The 15,278-nt window shown below is 33.0% G+C and overlaps 1 protein-coding gene across 1 annotated transcript; it reads left to right on the top strand.

Annotated features, from left to right (window-relative positions):
* The first annotated feature begins 7,274 nt into the window (after nt 1-7,274).
* LOC112511586 (triose phosphate/phosphate translocator, non-green plastid, chloroplastic-like) lies at nt 7,275-15,212 on the top strand. Its single transcript, XM_025117267.1, has 9 exons — nt 7,275-7,716; nt 11,089-11,211; nt 11,298-11,450; nt 11,891-11,976; nt 12,353-12,437; nt 12,526-12,645; nt 12,835-12,903; nt 13,967-14,096; nt 14,994-15,212. The coding sequence occupies exons 1-9, from the start codon at nt 7,309-7,311 to the stop codon at nt 15,062-15,064; spliced, it is 1,245 nt and encodes a 414-aa protein (XP_024973035.1). The 5' UTR covers nt 7,275-7,308; the 3' UTR covers nt 15,065-15,212.
* Nucleotides 15,213-15,278: the final 66 nt, after the last annotated feature.

Here is a 15,278-nt window from a genome sequence, read left to right as displayed (position 1 = left end):
AAAAAAAAATGTTGTAAGTGGGTGAGTGCATGTGAGGGGGTGAGTGCATGTGAGGAGAGGATGGAGGGGTGAAAAAGTGTATAAATGGTATCTTGGTCATTTAGTATTTTAAGACTTTAAGACTTTTGCTAAATTTGCTTTATAAGATAGTACAGATAAAAATTATAAATAATTATAAAAATAATTGAATTACATTTTATTAATCCATTATTACAAAACAAATGTTTTAACATTTTCTAAAATCTTATTACATACAATCCTACAAAATCCCGTGAAATCCCAGCACTCCCTAAGGATTTCAAAATCTTATATTTAAAGGATTTCACTTAAACCCAATGATTTCAAATCCGGACAATCCAACAAACCAACATAATATTGAAATGGATTTGAAATGCAAATCCCCCCAAAATCCATTCAATTTATTCAAAGCAAACGGGACCTAAGATTCAAATTTCCTTTAGTAGAATGATTCTCCTAACATTCTTCGAAACAAAATCTTCAATCAACTTTTTCGTAATCAAATTTATGCAATAAGTCGTTTAACTAAAAGGGTTAGCATATACGAGTTTACCAAAAGCCGTTACCTCAAGATCTCGAAAAACCCCAGCTCGATTCTAAGACCGAATTCTCCTTAAATCTCGACTTTTCTTGTGTGTTTCTAAATGGTTATGGTGCTACAGCAATGTAAACAGTATCACGATGAACATCGACAAGTTTGCAGTAAAAGAAGTCAACAAAATTGCAGGTGAGGTTACTCGTCGAACACGAAAGGGGGGAAGAAAAAGATTATAAAACACAAACTCACGCTTGAAACTTCAATCATAAAATCAGCCATCGGGGAAATTAAGATGAATGTGACTAGCCGACTAGGAGAGGTCAATCGTCAAACTAAGAATCTAAGGAGAAGGGATTGCAAATTTGCAGCTGTAATTGTGAATCAACAAATCGCCAAATTTGGTATAAGAGAAAGGAAATTGGGGGCACTAGGCTAAATTACTAAAACATTATATTTACCCAAATTGGCTAAAATAAGAGGGAGAATGTGACATACTTGAGTTAAAACATAGGCTAAATTGCATGAAAAAATAACGTATTTTAACTTGATTCTTATTTTAGATAACATATTTTCAAAACTTCAATTTTGGTACATATGATATAAGGTTTTAAACATTTAAGTATTTGGTTAAAGCATTAACCGGTTATCATACTGATGTGGCGAGTGATGTGCAGAGACGCTCCAATCTTTTTGGAGGCCCTGTTGCATTCAGAACTTTTGACGGCATTATATAAGAGATATCAACACACACACACACACACACACACACACACACACACACACACATATATATATATATATGTTAAGCATAAAAGGAAGCTGATCCTAGACAATCAACAATCTCAACCTAACCTAAACCTAAATCATTAATAATTTATATAAAACCTAAACTATTGACAATTTGAACCTAAACAATTTGGGCTATAATTTTACACATATTGATGAAAATGCCCTAAACATATGTAAAATTGGGCCCCAAAAAATTGAAGGCCCTGTTCAAAATCTCACATTTAACATGCTAAGAGACGGCCCTAGTGATGTGGTATAAAACTTAATATTATTTGCTGATGTAGTTAGTGACATGGTTTTTTTTTAATATAATATCATACTTTTTTTAATCTAAACTTATTCTTCAACCAGTTACTCAGGTATTTAAATGGTTAAAACTTTACATCATAGGTACCAAAATGAAAGTTTTGAAAATACGTTACCTGAAATACGAATCAAAGTTGAGGTACGTTACTTTTTCATGCAATTTGCCCAAGTCAACACACACACACACACACACATATATATATAGAGAGAGAGAGAGAGACGAAGTATCGTGTGATAAGGAGAGTTAACGTAAGAAGTGTAAGAAGGGATTTGGATCCTTGATCACATTTAATCATAAACCCACAAATGAATCATGCTTGATACACGGATTGATATGGTACATCTCGGTGCATCTTATCCTAATGTGCATCTAATAGTGGATGTCTCTTCTTATGTCAATACTTTGTACGGAATCTCACATTCGTAAAGCCTCTCGCACGACCCATTGAACAAACGATTACTACGTTTTTTTGAGTTATAAATGGATATATGCTTCAAAATTGGGAATGTTGATTTCAATAACAGTATTTTTAAGTTGTACATGAGTATTATTATACCTTTTTTTTTCCTTTAGTTGAAACGGTTGCGATCAAAAACCAACAAATCAGTACTTCATATTGCGACCTCGATCGTGGTTGTCCCTTTCCAATTAGACATTCTCGTTGTTCCATTTAAGAAGTTGTACGACTAACGCCCTTCAAGGAATCCAGTATTATGTCAAAACGGCAATTAAACATAAGAAAAATGGTTTTTTGTATGTTTCTGTTACTCAGTTCTGTAGTTGTTGACCAATATATCAAAAAGTCTGTCTTTTAATGGTTCTAAAACCCTCTTAATGATTATGTATCACGAGTCCCTCTTAACCATTAAGCGCCCTAATTCCATTGTAAACAATTACCGAACAATTATATTTCATTTTGCACTATATCATAAGAGTCTCTTAGTCATCATGACCACTTAATCACTCTACACCAAACCATTCAACAACTGTCAATGGATTACCTCACATTTTAATTTGAACAACCATCAAGAGGCTGGCATGTAATAGTATCTTTTCATATATTGTAGTCAATAAATGCATCAAGAATAAAAATCCAATGAGGAATAAAAATCATCTTGTGGCCATGGAGGTTCAAATACGGTGATTTCGGGCTATCTGCAAAGCAGGTGGTCGTCCTAGGATTAGTTGACTCGCATAGCGGGTTGGATATCCAGGTTAATAAAAAAAATGTATCAAAAATAAACCACAAAGGTGGTGCCTGATTGGTTTGAGCTTGGGCTCCAAATGTCAAAGTGTCTGGAGGTCTCAAGTTAAAATCCAAGGAGGAATAAAATTCCTCTTGTGACCACGGAGGTTCAAATGCGATGACTTCGGGCTACCCGGAAAGCAGGTGGTCGCCCTGATATTAGTCGACTCGCATAGCAGGTTGGATATCCAGGTTAATAAAAAAATGTATCAAAAATATAATATTAAATTATTAAAGAATTTTCGTTCCAAAACCAATCTTTTCATAATTAATTTTTAAAGTTCATTTTTCCATAAAATGAAAAGCTGAATAAATTTTAATTTGTGGATAGCAAAGTGTCGTATCGATGCTATCTTTTGTGGTGGCCAACTAAACTTCAGCCATCGTAGCGGTCCCTTTTTATGACGTTTAACAAATTTGGATTATTTTTTGAATTATTTTTTAGTCATCAATCAACGTAATTATATTCGATTGAACATAATAAGTTTTTGTATCGAGAATCAATAATTGAAAGTTGATATTCAATTATTTTTAAGTTCAATTATATGAATACATGTTTATATATTCCTGATCTGTAAACTAAAACCATAAAGCTTTAAAAATACACACCCAAACATCGTTTCGATGGCCCGATCAATTCTTTTACATACCTAATTAATACGATTCATGCAAACGCTCCACTGACAAACAAAAATGACTTTACTTTTTCCAATCATACGTGGCCCTTGAATAATATATAGCATGTACAAGGTTTGAGTACACAACATACAAAAATGACAAGTCACATAAGTGATTAGTTTGTCTTTGCACCATTAAAGTAGCTAAATCTTAAACTTGAATGCTTATTGTTTTGTGTTGCAACATTCCACTAGCATTGACCTGTAAGAAGCGGCTTTTTTGGAAGACTATGAATTCAAATGTTGCCTGAAGAAACAGATAAATTTTTGATGAACTCGTGGTTAAAGACTGAAGATCTGAGGTTGAAGACTTTTGGAAAGTGCTTTTTGTACTTGATATGATACTCTTTTTTGCTTTTGTACCATTTTGTCTCTTTTTTAGGACCCTTCAAATGGTATCAAAGTCGAAAACCAAACTGAATACCATCTCTATCGGACGCGTTTTAAAATCATGACTCAAGTATAAACAAAACAGAGAACATCTAATACGGTTAGCCTGAAATATTACAGTATCAACATAACATGGATACAATTTGACAGGCTTTTAAAATACATTTCATCATATAAAAAAAATATAAATTATAACTCAATATATATATATATATTTAAATTACATATATATATACACACATATATATATATATATATATATATATATAGGGTTTATTTCAAATACAACCTATCGCATTTGTACAACCAATGCAACCCAATAAATTGAAATATTTATGGAAATGATTAGAGTTCATTTATTATGATTTAAATATTTATGGAAGATGAATACGGTTCATTAATTATGATTAATACTTTATATTAGGAAATAATCAAAACCTCTATAAAATCACATATTAATCAAATGAAATGGACGGTTGAGATTAGGTTGTATTGGTTGCACAAATGACAAGGGTTGTATAATAACCAACCTCTATATATATATATATATATATATGAATCAACCAAAAATACATTTTCTTCTTCAATTTATCCAACCTATAAAAATCTCAAACTTTTACCGGTGGAATCAAAATCATCAAAGCATTAAATGGTCCACAAAAAACAACTACATCATCAACCATTATACGATGGCCCCAAACAAATTACATCATAATCAACCATAAATAATAAAATAAATATCCATAAGTTTAAAAATATAACTGGACAAATTGCATAAAAAAATAACGTATTTTAACTTAATTCCTATTTTAGGTAAAATACTTTCGAAACTTTCATTTTGATACCTAAGATAAAAAGTTTTAAACATAAGTACCCGGGTAACCGGTTGAAGTATTAACCGGTTACCATGGTGATGTGGCAAGTGATACGGTATACAACTCAATATTATTTGCTATTCAACTCAATTTCATCTTATCACTCGCCAGTCGTCACATTAACATTATAACCAGTTAATGATTCAACCAGTTACCTGAGTACTTAAATGTTTAAAACTTTACATCTTAGAAATCAAAATGAAAAGTATGTTATCCAAAATAAGAATCATGTTCAAATACGTTGTTTTTCCCAGTATATAATCATTATATTTTTTAATTAATAAAATAACTCTAAAAATAATAAATAATAATAATAATAATACCTTAAATATCGCTCTCAACAATAAATTATTTCGATGTGCATACCAAATTATTGAAATATTTAATAATTTAAACAAAAATAAATATTATAATTTAAATGGATAAATATTTTTTTCACAATACCTTTTTAGGCAACTAACGTAATTCCATCCAACAACCCAAATAAAGGAAATTCATTTTCATTATTTTAAAAAATATAGTTAGAGAAAGGACATTGGGACCATGTATGAATGATTTTTGTATATAATGATTAAATGGTCAGAATGATTAAGAAACTATCGTGATATAGTGTAGATGAAATATAATTGGTTGGTAACTGTTTACAATGAAATTAAAACGTTGAATAGTTAAATGAAGTCCATATTACAAAATCATTTAGAGAGTTTTAGAACCATTAAGAAGCAAATTTTTTTTGCAAACAATATTTACTTCTTAATGATTCAGATGTTGTCTATTAATGAAACTATTAAGAAATAAACAAATAAACCCTATTGGTGTTGTCACTCCCTCACCACCACACAACTACTATTGTCACCACAACCACCACCCACCCATCCTCCCTCACCTATCCACCACCATGTTACTACTGTCGTCATCACATCTACAACTCCCACCCTATCCTACCAACCACCATGCCAATATTGTCGTCGTCACAAATACTACTATCCACCCACCACCATACCACTACTATCGTTATCATAGCTACCCTTTATCGGGCCACCACCTTACCTATGCCACTAAGATAATAAATTTTATTTCAAAATAAAAAAAGATAACAGTTTTCAACGAAGAAAAAAACATATTTTTCTACCAAAAAAAATATTATTTACTCTTATTATTTTGTCACACAAATCTATACTATGTTATAAAACATTTGACAAAAACTCTTAAAAATCGTTTTTATACGTAAAGTACTGTTTCTTAATGCATATTACTTAAAACTTAAAATTACAAGTAGATTGTACGTAAGTACAACTTATTAAAACTCCATATTTGAATTCGTGGAACTAATTGCAGATAAACATAATAAAATATTTATACAATTTCACGTATTTATTCATTATCATAACGAAATTTACATCTAAATTATATAATTAACATTCATTTAAACGAAAATATGTCATTAGCGGTGTTTAATACATTTGCATCCTATTAAAATACATTAATTAAGAGATGAGGATTGATTTGGTAATGATCGATTGAGAGATCAATGAAGGTTAATTGATTGAAAAACGTCGTTGTTAAAGATTTGAAGAACAACAAGAGACAAATAAGATGTTGGTTTACCTCTTACCATATAAGAGAAAAATAAGACATAAGTGATTCTGAAAAATTGAAAAAAAAAAAACAGTCTCAATAACCTTCCCTCTTAACGATTCAGACATAAAAAGCTGATAAGAGTCTTTTTTATGAAAAAATAAATAAGTCCTAGTCCCCTAGCTATTTTTTTTTCTAGTTTTATCTAGATGTCACTGCATTCACAAGTGACACCTTCTTAATTTGTGGAGTTAGCTAAATGACAAAATTCTTATACAAATATATGCTCAGGTTCGTAAGTGACATATTCATAATTTATGTCCAAGTTCGTAAATCATAAAGGTGTCACTTACGAACCTAGACAGAAGTTGTATTTTTTTTACCAAACCCTTATCCTGGTAAAAATTTATCGACAAAATTCAATACTATTACTTACTTACCGGGTAAGATTTAATACACGAAATGATTCGTATACAATAATTTACCCGGTAAGCACTAACCGTGGTAAGATTCGTCGTACTGACTTACCAGGTAAGACTCTAGGTCCTTATCTTCGTTCTTATTGGATAATATTATTATTGGTTCTTCTCATATTCATCAGTAAGATAATATAACTTGATAAACACTTACCGGATAAGTGTCTAATAAACGAGCATTGAAAAAATTGGTCATTTGATCAATTTTCCTTATTTAAATCTCACACATTTGTTATCAATTATTATTTTTCCTTAATAGAATTTGAAACGTAAAATCGAATTAATATAATATTATTTTTATGATAAAAATATTATTTGTTTTTGGAGAAAATATATAAACAGAGCACAAAGTGAAATCGTTTTCCCTCCTTTCCACGGTCGTCTTCGGCAACGCCTCCACGCCTCTCTCCTTCCATGGCGAAACTGCTCCACACTGCCTCCACGAGTTCCAGTTGCAGTTCAGTTTCTCTTCCAAAGCAACGTAATCACAGCTCGTTTTACAGTTTCGATCGTATTTCTGTTCCATTCCGATCGGAATCGTCGATCAGTTTGTACTCAACTGGTCGTTTATCGCCTTCAATTTGTTGTTCGTATTCATCATGGAAGACAGGGAGTTGGATTTCGAATCCTTCACCGGTTTTGAAGAGTGACTCTTCTGATGGTTTTGAAGTCAAAGCGACGTCCGGTTCTGATAGCACTAATGAAAGTGATGTGGCGGCGGTGGCGGTAGCGAAGTCGAAAATGGCGGAAATGGCCGTGCTTGGATTGTTATTTGGGATCTGGTACCTTTTCAATATCTATTTCAACATCTACAATAAACAGGTTTGCTCGTTTTCTTCTTCTTCTTCTGTGGAAGCGTTTTATTTGGTCCGTGTTTGGTATTTAATTTACGTCTGGATATGTAGTGATATGCATGTGAAGTGATTTTGTTGATTTACACGCTCTGTTCCTCAGTTTGTTTGTAATGATCGTGTATCTACTTTCGAATCATGTATTTTCAGAAATTTTGGAGCAACCCAGTAGAATCAGTTCTTGCATCTTTTTCGTGACTTAAAATAAAAATTCACAATGGAAACTTGTCTCAAAATTAGTATAGAGTATGATTTCGATACAAAATCTTCTCCTAATGTAACTATGGAAATACAATATTTACAATGATGATAGGCTTTCTACCCAGAGGAGGAAATACAATATCCTGTACTTACAGGATAGGCTAATTACCGACGTTTCTTCTCACATCTATATAACCTAATTATGGAAACTTTATGTAAAAATACTAAGGAAAAATAATGGCAACATCCCGCCTCAAATTGATGCTCATTATTTCCACACATAATTTTTGAACAATGTTCCCATAGTTAGATTATACAGACGTGAGAAGAAAAGTCAATAATTAGCCTTGGAATCAGCCTATCCAGAATGTCCAGGATATAGGTAGACAGTCCTTTCCACCTCTGAGGTAGAAAGCCTATCATCTTTGTATATATTTTATATCCGGAAAGTTAACACACGTTGCCATTTTACCCGGCTCAATTCATCATATACTCGATATATCTGCAAGTGCCCAGGCCGCAATTTGCGAGGGTATTTAAAAAAAATTGATCTCGAGTTTTTCAGAAGATCTAGGAGTAGTGGACGTGGCTTATCATCCATAGCTTGTTTTCTGAAAATGGAGACTTGAGAGGAACCTGCCAGAGATAATTGATGGCTAAAATGGCGGTAAGAGGAAGGAACTTATAATGAGCTTTCACCCTCCGCACTTTGAGGTGCCCCTCCGCATGTTTGAAACTTGAGTTAATAAGAGGGGTGGCACTTGAGTTTATTTTTAGAAAAATGCCCCCTCCACAAGTTGGTATTGGTATGAAAAGGGAGAGGAATGGTTAGGAGTTGAAATTTGTCGGTCAAAACGGCTATTTCTGATAATCTCCCTTTATTTCCATAGTTGGATTACGTAGATGTGGTGAACAACTGACATTTGTAGATATCTAGGCGAATGCATAAATTGACCATCCTGCTATATAACAAAAGGAAATTTCAGGTCTGGTAATTGTCAAGTAGTTCATGTTAATCACCAGTTTGGATACATCAAAGGATTTGAAAGTTGCTACCTTGTGGACATGATACTTAGCATTTGCCAAGCCCCTGAAACTTGTTTCAATCTATACTTCTATACAATGAGCGATTCAAGTTACAAAATACGGATGTAGATGAGGAAAACAAAAAAAATCACAAAATACGGAAGTAGAAGGGGAAAACAAACCAGAAGGATGTCATGTAAAGATCTTCTGTTAGATCACTGTGGAGAAAAGCATTTCTGACATCAAATTATTGAAGTGACAGCCTTTTATCGCAACAATAGCTAGACTTGTTCTAACCTAGTCATTTTGTCCACAGGAGCAAATGTCTTATTGTAGTCAGTAGCATACTCTTGTTTGTTACCCAGTGCAACATAATTGAGCCTTATTAGCCATCAGAATTGGTGTTTTATTGAGTAAACCCACTTGCACTCAATGTCGGAATTCGGATTCATCTGTAGAATCCGATTTTTTTTTCCGGCATTGCTCTTTGCCAACACCCATGTTTTGTTACTTGTGAATAAAAAGTTGGAGCTCACATGGAGGACAAAGGGGCTGTAAATGATGTATGATATCCACACCAATAACATTGAGGAAGGCGAGAGATTCAAGTTCTTGTAGGGGTTAGCTCAACTGGCAATAGGCTTGGGTCTTTGGGGATTCTCCACAGAGGTCATCAGTTCGAGTCTTGCAAGGCCACTGGGGATTTTTCCTTGCTGTTCTCTAGGGCCCCTGAGATTAGTCGAGATGCACGCAAGCTGCCTTGACACTCATGGTTAACAAAAAAACAAGATTTGGGTGACCGTATTTGGGTTGGTGGAGCAGGACCATACCCGGGTTTGGTCAGAAGCCAGTGGTGAAGGACATTGTCGGTAAATCCAGGCTTGAACAAATTTAGAACCAATAGATACATCACCAAAATTTAGGCAGATTAGCAACTTTAGGTGATGAGCTAACAGGAAATGGAAATAATATTTTTTTTCAAAGAAAACAAACATTCTGAGAGATTCTAATGTTTTTGGAACCAGGATCATAGCAAGCACAGCCTTTGTGATTATTATTGCACCCAATATATGCATATTTAACAGATTGAACATAAAGCTTTATAATATTCATTAAGAAGCAAGCAAACAAAACAAACACAATTATAGGTATACAGATGCTGGCAATCTGGATGTTTGATGCAGAACGGAAACAGGGTAAAAACAATTGGGAAACTCAAAGATTGCTGAAATTGATTAATTCAAAGGTGAAGAAACCCTTAAGATTACATGTCTATTTATACTAATGAAAGGAAAACTTAATTAACTAGGAAAACTTTAAACCTAATTCTACTCTAACTAGGAAAGTGAATAATAATAATCCTAAACCATAAGTTAACTCTAGGAAAGCATTTAAAATATAAAACCTAATTTTACTAGGAACACTAAATAATGCTTAAGAAAATCCTAATTAGATTAGGTAACAAAATAAAGAGAAGTAACTAAGGAAATAGTTAGAAAGGAATGGGCTTGTTTTTGTTTTTGTTTTTTTTGAAGAAAGGAATAGGCTTTGTTTGTTGATAAGTTGGCCCTTTTCCCATTTCTTCATGTACGACTCCTCTAAGGACTCGATTTGTTCCGCATCAAAGTTTATGATATACATGAAAATAAGAAGAGTTGAACTTTAGAGTCTTAATAAAATAAATTGCTATAGATAAAGCTTCAACCCAAAACTTTGGTGATATGTTATGCACTGACCCAAGCCCAAGCCATCAATAGGATGCATATTCTATAGAAGGGTTAGTTTTGGTATCGAGTCTGTTAAGACGGTTAATAAATAGGGGAGAGGTGAGGGAGTGGAGATATGCAGGAAATACTGAGTTTGTCTTTGGGAGAGTCTAGCTTCTCGAATAGCTAGTTCCTATCTTTTTTTTGTTAATAGAAGCATTCGAATACCGTTTTTTCCTATTGCTTTTATTATAATTGTTCAATCTATCTAGTTCATAACTGATGCTGAGGTTTCAAGTAACAGTTGCAGTAAATTTGTCGAATTAGTGTTGTAATGAGTTTCATCTATGACTTCTTGAAAGTTTCTGTCCAGAAGAATAAAAGCAGTTCATCCTGGTTAATGTTCACAGGTTCTGGAAGTTTTTCCAAATCCAGTAACCCTGACTGCAGTTCAGCTTGCTGTTGGGACTGCAATGATATTTTTCAGCTGGGCCTTAAATCTTCATAAATGGCCGAACATCAGCCGTGCACAGGTATGCAATTGATAGTTTCGTGCAAAGAAACTAGTTTGTCTGATGTACATTTTATTCTTGATACTAATTTAATCGCTTTCCCGCAGCTTGTAGCAATCCTGCCATTGGCTGTAATGCACACGTTAGGTAATTTTTCGACTAACATGAGTCTTGGAAAAGTTTCGGTTTCATTTACTCACACAATCAAAGCAATGGAACCATTTTTTACAGTAGTACTCTCTACTATTTTTCTAGGAGAGGTTTGTTTTCTATCTACTTCCATGCTTCCATGTTTCTCTTTTCCTAATTTTCGTTTTTCATTTTACATGTTTGATGATGATCATTTTCGACCAACCTGCATAAAAATGCAAAGTTTTTTTATCTGATTCTTATTTAAACCTTAATTTTGGTATCCCAGATGTGATATATCAAACATTTAGACCAAAATAAGTATATAAAATAGGAATTCGACCATAGTACATTGTTTTTCATGTTTTTTCGACTTAAACTAGGTACCCATATGTTTGAAGTGTCAAGTTTGATGTATCAAAACAGAGGTTTCAAAATTACATTACATAAAATAAGCATCAGATCAAGTTCTTTGCATTTTGATGCAATTTGTCAATTATTTTCATCCAAAATTTGTGTATAATACACATCTTGGCACCTATGTGTAATGATATTTTATCCGACTGAACAGATTCCGACACTATGGGTAGTGAGTTCCCTTGTACCAATTGTTGGTGGAGTCGTACTTGCATCTCTGACTGAGGTCTCATTTAATTGGTGAGGACACAAAGTGGACATTTGATGCCTCTCATTTTTCCCTTCGTATCAATTGCTTTACAGCTGTTCACTAAACTAACCGGATAAGTGTTGCTGATTCAATAAAAATAATGTTCTTTTTTCCACACCCTCTTACTCACAATTTCGTTGACACAAAATACTTTTACCCAATAAGCGTTTAACGGGTAAAAAGACACTTACCAACGATTCATTTAGGTGACGAGAATATTACCCCATAAAACGACAAGCAAAGACGATAACTATTTTGAGTACCTGCTACACGTGTTTAATAAACAAACCTCTTAGTTGATTAACAAACATGGTGTCACTATTTTGGATTGTATTTATGTTCTACTGTTTTGTAATTGGGAAACAGGGCAGGGTTTTTGAGTGCAATGGCATCCAATCTGTCAAATCAATCGCGTAATGTCCTGAGCAAAAAGCTTATGGTAAAGAAAGAGGTAATCTTACTAATAATTCTTTTTCTTTTTGATCATATTTATTGGTGTGCTAACACTAAATATTATATCATACCTTCATTTTCTACAGGAATCATTGGACAACATTACCCTTTTCTCAATTATAACAATTATGTCTTTCTTCATATTTACTCCTGTTGCATTACTTGTGGGAGAAGTCAAATTTACCCCTGCTTACCTGCAATCCGCTGTGAGTATTAATGAAAATCAGATCATTATTTGTTATTTTACAGCTATAAACGTCGGTTTATACTAATAGTGGTGGTATCGGTGGGAACCTTAAAAAAGAAAAACCGAAGAACCACGAAAAAGCGGATGAAAAAATACATATCAAAGAACAATTGCGTATCTGGCCATTAATTCATCTCCATATTTTCAGGGTTTAAACCTTAAACAGGTGTACGTTCGGACTCTCCTTGCTTCAATCTGCTTCCACACATATCAGCAGGTAAATCATCTTAGATCTTGTATATGCACAACACTAACAACTATCACATTATGAGTAGTGTAATTGGAATGTTTTAAAATGTTAAGCAGATATTTTTAATGCTTAATTTCAATTCAGGTGCTATCATCTGATTTGGATCATCGTTTTTCGTAGTTAAATAGTGGGAGGTTCAAATAAGAATGCTAAAAATCGTTAGAAGGTAAGAAATGATAAGTTCAAATTATTGAAAGAATCCATTTGAAGATGTATATGTAAACTCATATGGATAATCTGTAATATTGATTTACATATGCATCACCAAATAGATTTTTTCAATGATTCACATATGAATCTTTCCTGTTTATCTTATCACGATATTTAGACTTCTTATTTGAATCGACCCTAGTTACACATGCTTCTTGTTAGTGAGATTGCAAACCATCAAAGTTTGTTGAGGTTGTAAATTTCAATTTCTATTTTGACTTTAGGCCTTGAATTTTTTTCTGATTCGTGGAGGTTGATAGAGAAACAACCGGCGATAAACCAAACCAAATAAACCTATTATATCTTAATAAACGACTATTCAAGTCATCAAATTTTACAAATTTAGCAGGTTGCCATCAAAATGAGCACAAAATATAAAACTTTGTTATATTAATTGAGAAAAAAAAGAATCTTACCAGAAACTAAACCAAACTTTGTGGAATGAATAGGTGAACTAGTATTTTTGCCATGGCAAGTTCTTGGGCGAATTCTGCATGGATTTGGTTATCCGCTAATCGCCAACGCCAACATCCAAAACTAAACCACAAGGGTTGTGGCGTAGTGGTTGAGGCCCAGGAGATGTCGTGGAATATCCCATCTGTCGTGGGTTCAATTCCAGGCATCCACAACAGTTATGGCCATTGAGTTTATCAGAGTTGGTGTCTTACAATCGTAATTTATCGGGATTAGTTAAGGCATACCTCAGGAGACAGCCTCCCAAAAAAACATCCAAAACTAAGACCAATTTTAATCAAATTTTTTTACTCCACTAGTCAGAAAGCTGTATGAATATAAGTACTGACTCGAGTTCGATATACAGGTTGCTTATATGATACTACAAAGAGTATCTCCGGTTACACACTCGGTGGGCAACTGTGTGAAACGTGTTGTGGTCATTGTATCCTCTATCTTCTTCTTCCGCACACCCGTCTCACTCATCAATGCCATAGGTAAATAAATTTCTTCAAAAGTACTATTTCTTGTAACACCCCTCTTTCTAATTGATTGTTTATAAATCGAATTGAGTGAACATCTTCAACACCTTATCCAAAATGAAAGAAAATATGCGCTGTTTTTTTTCTCCGAAACGGAGAAAGTAGAAGAAAGGATAAAAATATTGGAAATTGGCTAAAATAAGCGATCTCCACAACCAAATTCATTTTTAGCTACTTTTGGCACTGAATTCCCATTTTAACCAAAGTTTACTCAAATGTGTTGCCCATTTTTATAAAGCCTATTTTTAGATTTAGAAAAACAAAAAAAAATTCATTATGCAAATTACAGAAATATTCTTAAATATTTTATTTTTGTTTTAATTTTTAAATAGGCTTTATGCAAATGCATAAGACATTTGCTTATATTCTAGCTAAAACGGGAATTTGATTGACTCGATGAAATTTGACTATTTTAGTCAACTTCCCTGGATAATATCCAACTTTCGTTGACTCTCTGAAATTAAATGCTAAAAACAAATATTTGTTTATCCTTCGTAACAATGAATCCTAATGTACTGTTAATTTTATATAAAAAAACTTGGAATTCTTTTCAGGATAATATTAAATATATATTAAAATCTTCAAAATGAAAAACTTATAAAAACGAGATTTCAACTTTTAATTTATAATTTTAGAAAAAAAAAATCAGAGCAAATATTTTAAAGTATCTTCAAGAGTTATGTTATTTTAGAAATTTTGGAAAATCTGCTTCAATTATACCAAACTCTTCTTCAAAATAGAAAATAAAGGGAAAAAACGAAGAAATCTGTAAATTTAAAAAACGAGAGAAAAAAAATATAATATATTTGTTAGAGGTATTCTTACATTTTTTTAATTCCATGTTATTTTCAGGCACTGCAGTTGCGCTTGCTGGAGTATTTTTATATTCACAAGTGAAGCGCATTAAGCCCAAAACTGTCTGAAGTATATCAACTTATTCTGTGTTACAAAAAGGAGGTTTTGGGTGATAGATTTAGAATATATTATTGGATGACTGCAATACCGTTCCTTTAGCGGATATTCTTTTGAGTAACAATTTTTTAGTTAATTTGAAGGTTATTTAGTTCGCTCGATATGTGGTGTACCGGACCCATAATTACCAAAAAAATATGAATCATTCCTTTCCTACTTTTGCAT

This window comes from Cynara cardunculus (genome assembly GCF_001531365.2).
Source record: "Cynara cardunculus var. scolymus isolate 2C chromosome LG 4, CcrdV1, whole genome shotgun sequence".
NCBI lineage: Eukaryota > Viridiplantae > Streptophyta > Magnoliopsida > Asterales > Asteraceae > Cynara > Cynara cardunculus.
The sequence above is the reverse complement of the archived record's forward strand: the minus strand, read 5'-3'. Positions and strand labels throughout refer to the sequence as shown.

Bases quoted from the DNA above. Each gene is read 5' to 3' on its own strand.
- LOC112511586 (XM_025117267.1), top strand. From the start codon at position 7,309: ATGGCGAAACTGCTCCACACTGCCTCCACGAGTTCCAGTTGCAGTTCA. The intron at 11,451-11,890 runs GTTTGTTTTCTA...CCGACTGAACAG, and splicing joins CTACTATTTTTCTAGGAGAG to ATTCCGACACTATGGGTAGT. The intron at 12,904-13,966 runs GTAAATCATCTT...TTCGATATACAG, and splicing joins GCTTCCACACATATCAGCAG to GTTGCTTATATGATACTACA.